The sequence below is a fragment of the Microtus ochrogaster genome, linkage group LG3, assembly GCF_000317375.1.
Source record: "Microtus ochrogaster isolate Prairie Vole_2 linkage group LG3, MicOch1.0, whole genome shotgun sequence".
Taxonomy (NCBI): domain Eukaryota; kingdom Metazoa; phylum Chordata; class Mammalia; order Rodentia; family Cricetidae; genus Microtus; species Microtus ochrogaster.
Genome location: NC_022029.1, coordinates 36411818 through 36420919, shown reverse-complemented (window position 1 = coordinate 36420919; position 9102 = coordinate 36411818). Strand labels below are relative to the sequence as shown.

Here is a 9102-nt window from a genome sequence, read left to right as displayed (position 1 = left end):
TTCTGGCCTCCGTGGGCACCTGCACTCTGGAGCACATACTCACACACAGATACACAAATAATTAAAGAAAAAAACTTTTTCTAAAAAAGAAAAATAAGACTCAAACACGAAATAGCACTATTTAATTTTACAAATGTTGTATAGAAGCAAGGATGACTAGCAATCTATATTCATGAAAAATAAGACATGCTCAGCAGCAGAGTCCCAATGGCTGTCCTTTCACAAAGATGTCTTAAAAAGATAAATCATATCATTGAGAAAAACCACCTTTAAAATAAAAAGGAAACCATATTTTGTAACACTATGAAAAAATGTACCACAGAAAATACACCAATATTGAAGTTGTTATTTCAATGTTTTGTCTTCAATCCATCTTGTTTTTCGTTTTCACTACTTCTTGCTTAACAATGTCCAGAACCTTCCAGATGACACTAAAGTGATTTCTAGGAGTCTTGCAGAGAATTTTTGAGGGAAAACGCTGTTTTTAGCAAGAAATACTAAATTCCACTGGTCTGGACTTAACTTGAAAAGAAAAAGTATAAGTTTTTAATTTCAGAACAATTGCTAGTATACAACGAACTTTTTATTTTTTATTCATAAAGACAATTTACAGCATTCATAAAACAAAGTGGTCAGAGAAATAAAGAGAGCCGTGTTAGATGACTCTTCTGTGTAAGATCGGATGAGTGGGCAGCAGTTACTACAGATGAAAACAAACACATCATCTAAATCCAGGACTGGAATGGAGTCGGGGGAAGATAGACCAACCAAACCTTTCATGCATGCAACTCACCATTCAAATTCTCCTCACTTAAAAACCAAACAGGGGTGTTTTAACAGGTCTTTGCAAAGGAGGCTATAAAGTATTGAAAAAAGGTAGCTTTACATAACATACACATTCATTCTCTCTCCCTCTCTTTCCTCTCTCTCTCACACACGCACACTCACAAAATGGGAGTCGGTAGAGATGAGCAAGAAAAAGAAATCCCCAGAGAGGCTCTCACAACCAATGTCCCTTACATGTACAGACACAGAAAAACACCTTTCACAAGCTTAGCTTAGAAGTACAATACCTTACGCTCTAACTGGGTTGTGCCCTAACCCACACTCTTTTCAGCATGAACAAATATGAGTTATATGGTGAGATATAGGCATGAGGAATTCCTTTAAAAAGAATCGCAAGCTTCATTTTATATATACAACAAATTTTTAATTATGTACTGAAAATAAATTACAGGAAATAACTTTAAAATGCAACAGAGGACAAGTCACAATAAAACATTCCCATTGAATTCCCTTGGGGTGAGATTGCAGTGCTCAAGGAAGATAAATATCACAAATATATCAAAACTTCAAATTGTCTATGCATTCACACACTGACATGAGCCACAAACATTCCTTTCACAGGGACTGTACTTAGCCTACCACAGAACCAGATTTTGCCATAAACTACAAAAACTTTTAATACAAAATTGTATTTATATATTTATAATTCATATACATGCCCTACCTGTGATTTTTAGAAAATAAAAACTACACACTGTACAGACACTCTTAACTCATAGCTGTAGGCAACATTTTTGGATGGAATTTCTCCCCCAATAAAATTAATGGCATATTTTATGTACATGAAGGCTAAACTGCGAAAAGACAGTTAAGTTTCCCAGATATGCATCTCCTTTCAGGGCAGGTTTACAAATTTTAAAAGGCAAGACAAATGTACACCTCAGAATTACCTTCTCAGCTATAGAGTTGTCATGTGATTTCTGTGACGTTTCTGATACATGCATTTATGTAATACTGGCATTGAAGGCAGTAAAGCAATATACACTTTTCATGTAGTGGCTCAATAAAGGCTTCATTGTCATTCTGATCTGATTCTTGATACAGTGATTCATAAATTCTCTAAAAATGAAAATTTCAATGGGACACTATATTAAAGAGACTCTAAATAGATTTCTTAAAATATTTCCCTGAAATATCCTTTTACATAAGACAAATTTCACTAACATTAGATTCAGTAAAAAGAAAAGAATAAAACATGGCACAAATGTGCATGATAACTAATGCTCCTCAGTCGTCTCCAGGTCTAAGGAGACACCAGAAGGCGGCTGGAAACCAACAAACAATGTTCACACTCTGTGGCAGCCATCTGTGAAGCCAGTTATACTAAACTACTTCTACAGTTGATTGTAAACTTTGGTTTATTTTTATTTGAGTTCTCATTGTACAGCAAGCATGAAAAAAAGAGTGGAGTCCATGAGGAGATGAACTGTCAGTCTGTCTTTAATCGGGCATGATGAGACACCTGGTCAGTCAGGCCTGCTTTGATAGAGTTTGTTACAGACTGCCTTATGTTTTCCTCCATCAAATTATCACCCAGGGGCTTCAATACCTGTGGTATGAGAAATGTGCAAAACAAACAAAAACATGAGGTAAAAAAAGAGTACATAGAAAACAGATATAAAAATTTCAATTCAAATCAATGACAAAAATAACCAGGAATGTGCGAAATAAAAGGATTCTTCTCCCAAAACAGAACAAAACAACAACAACAAAAAAAAAAAAGTTATGGTGCTACAAGCAATGCAGTTAGACACTTTATAATGCAACAAAATTTCTTTCCTCTTACTCAAACCACTTACAAATCCTACGAGATGGATGTGCAATCCATACCCTATATGCAGCATCAAATCTGGTATGTATACAGCATTTATGCAGACCGGCCCAGACGGTCCTGCTTATTGTCCTACATGTATAAGTGTGAACACTTCAGATAGAGAAAAAAGTTAAAAATACTGTCTAATTTTTCTTCTTGTTATTGTTGGATGACAGTCTCTGTCGCTGTGCTGATGAAAGAGCAGGATGAACCACTCGACGTCTAGTAACTTCAAACAGTTTGGAAAACACCTAAAACACGGAGTGATGTGTTAGGAAAGTGACTCGAAGTGCCTTGAAGCTAGAGTTAAAGACTAGAAGAATTTCAGACTTTGTAGGTTTCTCACCTTCCTGGGACTCCTCTGAAGCAAAGGAAAAGAGAAATGCAAAGAAAGTTTAAACAAGGCCTTTTGAACACAGCTCAAGTCTTCTCTGACTAGGTGCCTCTTACCTCTCTATCTACACTGAAAATAACCCGACACACCGGAGAGTCCCCTGTGACACTGCTCTATAAAAATGGACCTCTGAGGTCCTAGAATCAGTGTCAACAGAAAGTATCTGAAAAGGTACTGCACAATTATGAAATCCAGGTGGCAGAAGATTGGTACTGGTTCAAAAATTGAAAGTAGATTATTTTTAAAGCAGTGATGTGGTGATAATTCTTAATCCATCTTCTATTAGAAAATATCAAGAGATTACAAAGTGGTAAGATTGATTTTAAGAGACAAAATTTTGAACTAAACAAAATGTCCAAGCACAAACTCCAAAAGAGATCTATTAGAGTAATTTCTGAAAAAGAAAAGTTCAAGTTAATAAAGTGGGTTAGTTTATACCAGTGGTCAGAACCCTCTTTGCAAACCTTTATCTCCAAAGCTATTTACATTACAATTTGTAACAGGAGCAAAATTACAGTTTGAAGTAGTAATGAAAGTAGTTTAGGGGTGGGGGTCAGCACAACATGAGGAACTGTGTAAAAGGGCCACACGCAGCATTAGGGCAGTTGAGAAGCATTGGTTTATACAGTCATAATGTATTATTATAAGGAAAGTCAGTAGCTAATCCTCTTTCTTCAGAAAAAAATGTTTGGACTCCTTCAGTCTTTAACTGAAAGCCAAAACAAATGTGAACCTGCACATCCTAACCCAGGGCCTCACTGACCCTAAACAACATAGAGAACACCTCTCCTATTGTTCATCTGTAATAACCTCAGCTTCCATTCTGCTCCTTGGGTACTTAGTGAGGATCATTTAACAAGAGAAATTACCTATATTCAAGCAACCAGGGGGAAATACATAAAACAACTTTCCTTAAAAGAGAATTGTTGAGCAAGAACTCCCACTGGCCTATGTGAAAGACAACAACTGTGCGCTCCATTCTGTTCACACTATCTCTTTGGAAAATCTCTGTGGTTATTCCTTGGAGTGCTGCAATAAACTGTCACCATCTTCACAGAAGATATGAAGACCTAACATCCAATATTTCTCCTATATTGTTTCTTGTTAACATTGGTTAAATTTAATTTTCCTCCCTAAAGCACTGACTGTACTTCAAACTTCTTTCCCTCCCTAAAGCACTGACTGTACTTCAAACTTCTTTCCCTCCCTATAGCACTGACTGTACTTCAAACTTCTTTCCCTGACTTTAAAATTGCTCACCGACAGCATTTTCTTTTCTCGAAGAAAAGTGTTCGTCCATCCAGTCATGCCCACTGCCTGGCATAATCAGACTTACAACTAAGAATCAACCAAAAAATTACAGATTGAAACTAACCAAAGTAAACTATAATTATGAATTTAGAAACAAGTCTTTAACTAAATTGGATTCTACATTTAAAACAAAATCAAATACGCACACACAAAGAGCCCACCCTCTTATCATTCCTCATGTAAAGGAAAAGTAGATGTACAAAAACAGTGAGAGCTGGAAATCACATACAAGTGAGATTAGTCACTGCAAAAACCAAAAGATAGATACCAACCTGTTCCCAGAGTGTTTCCGCAATCTGATCAATCATTGTTCCGATTTCTCTGAACTCCCCAGAGTACTTAACATATGCCCATGTACAAAGGGACGTCAGTGCTAGCCCCATGACAAGGTTACATATGACGGCTAGAGAGCTTAGGCCAATGAAGCCAGTCAGTCCTGAGATTATATACATAACAAACATGACTGCAAACAGCGTGGCAGGGGTACGAGCAGCATAGAAGATATTTTTGCCATCATTGTGCTTTATAAAATTTGCATAGGTTTCTTCAATTTCAGCTTCAAGCTGGTCCTGATAACGACGGCAAAATTCATCTCCACCCATTTTTTTCACAGAACGAAACTGTTTGAGGGCCACTTCCTTGAGATCCAGGTGTTTTCGCTCCAAATCTGAAGGTGCAATGTAAGGCTTATCACCACCACATACCTGGACAAGCCCAATTAAAATGAGAGATTACATGCTAGAAATAACACTTGAAAGGCATCCCTGCGCATATATTTTAGTCTCATAAAATTAAACCACCTACATGACTCAGTTTTAAACCTGGGCATAGTAACTCACAGGTAATCACAAGTAATCCTATTCTTCTGTGTTTAACTGCCTCAATCAAGTAATCTTCCCAATGTGACTGAAGCCCCACAACTGAAGACACGGTGTTCACACTGCCCGGCTTCTCTTTACCCACTAGTGCCCCACAGCAGCACAAAGAACACATGACACAGTATTTCAGAGTAAGCAAGCTTAGTGCAGACACTGCTACCGGTCTTAAGCTAATGTTACTTCCATCATGGACTAATAGTAGCATTCTGTATTAAAAATCAGAAAACACAACAGTGGAATTCATGTTTCCTGCACACTAGCAAGTCATGTAACTTTCTTTCTAACAGTTTATTCCAGCAGAGATAACAAAAAGACAATTACAGGATAATATAGCATGACAACATGCAAGGAGTACAAATTAGTTCAATTACTTTAAATATGAAACATCTTCTACTCTTAACTATCATAAAGCTGAACTTTAGTTACAAACCTGCTCCATACTTTTACAATAGAGGTCTCTTGCTCCTGCTACTGCAGCAAGGTTATTAGCCTCAGCTGTTGCCTAAAATATAAAATTAAATATACCATTACTGTGGGGAAAAAGTACCCCTTGACTATAAATTCCTACTAACATAATAGATTATATACAACAAATAATTCTGAAAATGAACAGAAAAATATCAACCTCTATTTTACTTTCCTTTGAAAGTGTGTATCAATAGAAAAGATATGAAACAGATTTACTAGGACTCCCTGTCTCACTGCAATTTGAGAGGGTTTGTACTAAAACAGTTTTGTAGATGATATATCACAGGTACTAAAGAAATTGACAGAGATAAACAGATGTAATACCAAAATGTGCTGAGTCTCCGGGAGTCAAAAAGTCCTTTTAAGAACAACCAGATTCACACAAGAGTCAAAAAAAGCTAGGTTGGTTTTTTTTCTTTTTTGTTGTTATTTTTTTCTTGCATGACCTTTAATATAAATACTGTTAATCTACTATAAAACTGAAGAATTGTCCAAAGTAGTAAATTTTAAAATATAGAAAGTATGTAAAAATATCAGTGCCCCAGAAGAACATATACACACAGAGAAAGTCTACTTGCACAAGCAGCAGCTCATTACCAGCAAATGAAACTAATTTTTGTTTCAAGAAACATCCCTTCATCAAGGGCTCAGGGCAAAAGCATTTAGCTCAGAGAGGCCTATATTAAACCATCTTATGCAAGAGAATTTTTGTATACTTTTACTGAAGATAAAGTAGCAAGGCTCACATTTCTAATAGTCAACACATGCTCAGGGCCTGCCAACTGCAGTTACAAAGCAAAAACCTTATACAAACCTTAAGAGTTCGAAGGTTATCTTCAGTACATATAATTTATTTCTATGCAACAAAGCTCATGCCCCTCCATTTTCTGTATCCCTATAAAGTCATGATTACAATTCCCCTCAAACATACAAACCACCCCACCCCACACACTTTCTTAATCCTACCTGAAGCATAGACTTTGGATGTGGTAGTTCCTCTCCTTGATATATTTTAATGTATGCCTAAAAGATAGAATATTCAGTGTATTGATGTAAAATACAATTTGATACTGTGTCCCCAACAATATTAAACAATAGTTCGCCCCCATCAAAATGAAGTTCTAGGCCTTAAAACTCATATTCTCAGTAGAACAAAGTTAATCCTGTTCTATATATTATCACATGGGAATGTTGCCAAATAAAATACAGAAACATTTCAAAATATAATTACAAATTGTCTAAAGCTGTATCTCATATTTAAAAGTTTTGTATGTAAAAGGTATTCATTTTATAAGAAATCTCTCCTACTGTCAATGTTTCAAATAAATATGTTAGAAAACACTTTAACCCTTCATTTTACTTTAAATATTTTAACTCAAAGGAAAAAGAAACTGTAATTTGTAGTCAAAGTACATGAGGTGTCAAGGGAAAAGTGGGGTGGGGAGAGGGGATGAGCTGTAGTGAGGGAATGGAACATGGATTTATCAACACACATTATAAACAAACATAAAATTCTCAAACAATAAAAGAGGAGGAAAAAGAGTAAGGAGAACAAGTTTATGGCATTCAAACAGGAGTCTTCACCTCAACTTTCCACCAACTCAGACTTATTTCATAACAAAACAATGATTGCATGAAAGTGATGTTATCTACAAGTAAGCAAAATACATTAACCTCATTAGCTGTATTTCCCACCTATCTAACTATAACTATTACTAGTACAACTTTGTGTGATCAACTTGTTCTAACAGGAAAAAAAAAACCCCACAAATAGTTTGTTTAGACTCAAAAAACCTTTATAGATACTTTTAGTTATTCTTATTAATTCTCAGAACTCTAAGGGAAGATTTTTGTGAGAATTTGGGATATAGAAATATGCAGCCAATTCCAGGTATCACTCAAAATGGCAGAGCTGTGTTGCAGATCAGAGATGCAGAAAAAGGAAGGATAATCCTGAGAACAAATAGTATCACTAAATAGAAGACACAGCTTACTGTAACCTTTAAAAAAAAAAATTTATGAGCCAGGCAATGGTGGCACACGCCTTTAATCCCAGCACTCGGGAGGCACAGGCAGGCAGATCTCTGTGAGTTCAAGACCAGCCTGGTCTACAGAGCTAGTTCCAGGACAGGCTCCAAAGCCACAGAGAAACCCTGTCTCGAAAAACAAAAAAAAAAAAAAAAAAAAAAAAAAAAAAATTATGTATTTCCTTATGTCTGTATGTGTCCCACGTACAAACACTTTCATCTGGGAGTGCTTATGTGCATGTGAGTCTGGGTGTATACACACAATTTATGCTAACAGGCAGAGACCAGAAGGAGTTACATGTTCTCCTCTCATGACCCAACATTCCTGATTCATGGTCTTCCTCTAAACTTGGGGCTCATATTTTCTCAGAGTTGGTAGCCAGCAAGCCCGATCCATCCTCCTATCTTCCACCCTCTCGAGGCTGGTCACAAACATATGTGCTCGCTACATGGTGTCTAGGATAAGAACTCTGGTTCTCATGATTATGTAAGTACTCTCAACAACTGAACCATCTCTCCAGACCCTGCTACATCCTTAATGTTGACATAATGAATGCAAGGCAGAAAAATAAACATTTTTTTACTTGAAAGGAAGTATATTTCTTGTACATGAAGATATTTTAAAAGTTAACTACAAGCCGGGCGGTGGTGCACACGCCTTTAATGCCAGCACTCGGGAGGCAGAGGCAGGTGGATCTCTGTGAGTTAAAGGCCAGCCTGGTCTACAAGTGCTAGTTCCAGGACAGGATCCAAGCTACACAGAAACCCTGTCTCGAAAGACAAAAGGTAACTACATTTCTTTTTCAGACAGAGCTGTTTAGCTGAGTGTTCACCTACCTTAAAATACTCGACAAGATCTCTACAAGTAACTTTAGATCCACTTATCTCCTTCTCAACCAGATTTTCAGGAGCAAGCAGCAATGGAACCAGATTTCGAAGCTCCCGTTTAAAGTCTTCATCGATATCTGATGGATACGAAATTAGCCAACACATTAATCTAAAAACACAAACAAGTCCTCACTGACAAAATCATGAAATTTTGTTTATGAAAAGTAGATAGCATCTATTACTTAAGCATATTCCTTTTTTCTAAAGAGTTCATATAAATGTGCCAAGTCTCCTACAGGAAAAAAAAAATGCTTATTACTCTTCTATCCCATTCCTTCCATTTCCCTACAATTCTTCCAGCTCAAATGGTGGACTTTCAACACAAATTGCACAATGATTAAAAAAAACTTTTGAAAGAGCAAATCATATAGGATTCTATATTAAATTTCTGCGTTGGACTGTTTTTTTTTCTAGCTATAGTGTAAATCGTATCAATCTCAACCCCTTTGCCATCACACTTAGAATAATCTGGAACTA

General features: G+C 36.5%; 1 protein-coding gene across 1 annotated transcript in view; it reads right to left on the bottom strand.

Moving 5' to 3' along the window:
• Positions 1-573: 573 nt before the first annotated feature.
• Positions 574-9102, bottom strand: part of Atl2 (atlastin GTPase 2) — a 29712-nt gene continuing 21183 nt past the window's right edge. The window contains exons 9-14 of the mRNA XM_005360789.3: positions 8575-8702; positions 6677-6733; positions 5673-5744; positions 4637-5068; positions 3006-3020; positions 574-2910 (exon numbers count right to left, since the gene is read on the bottom strand). Coding sequence (XP_005360846.1) covers positions 2803-2910; positions 3006-3020; positions 4637-5068; positions 5673-5744; positions 6677-6733; positions 8575-8702 — 812 coding nt within the window. The 3' untranslated portion in view covers positions 574-2802. The remainder of the gene's footprint in view (positions 2911-3005; positions 3021-4636; positions 5069-5672; positions 5745-6676; positions 6734-8574; positions 8703-9102) is intronic.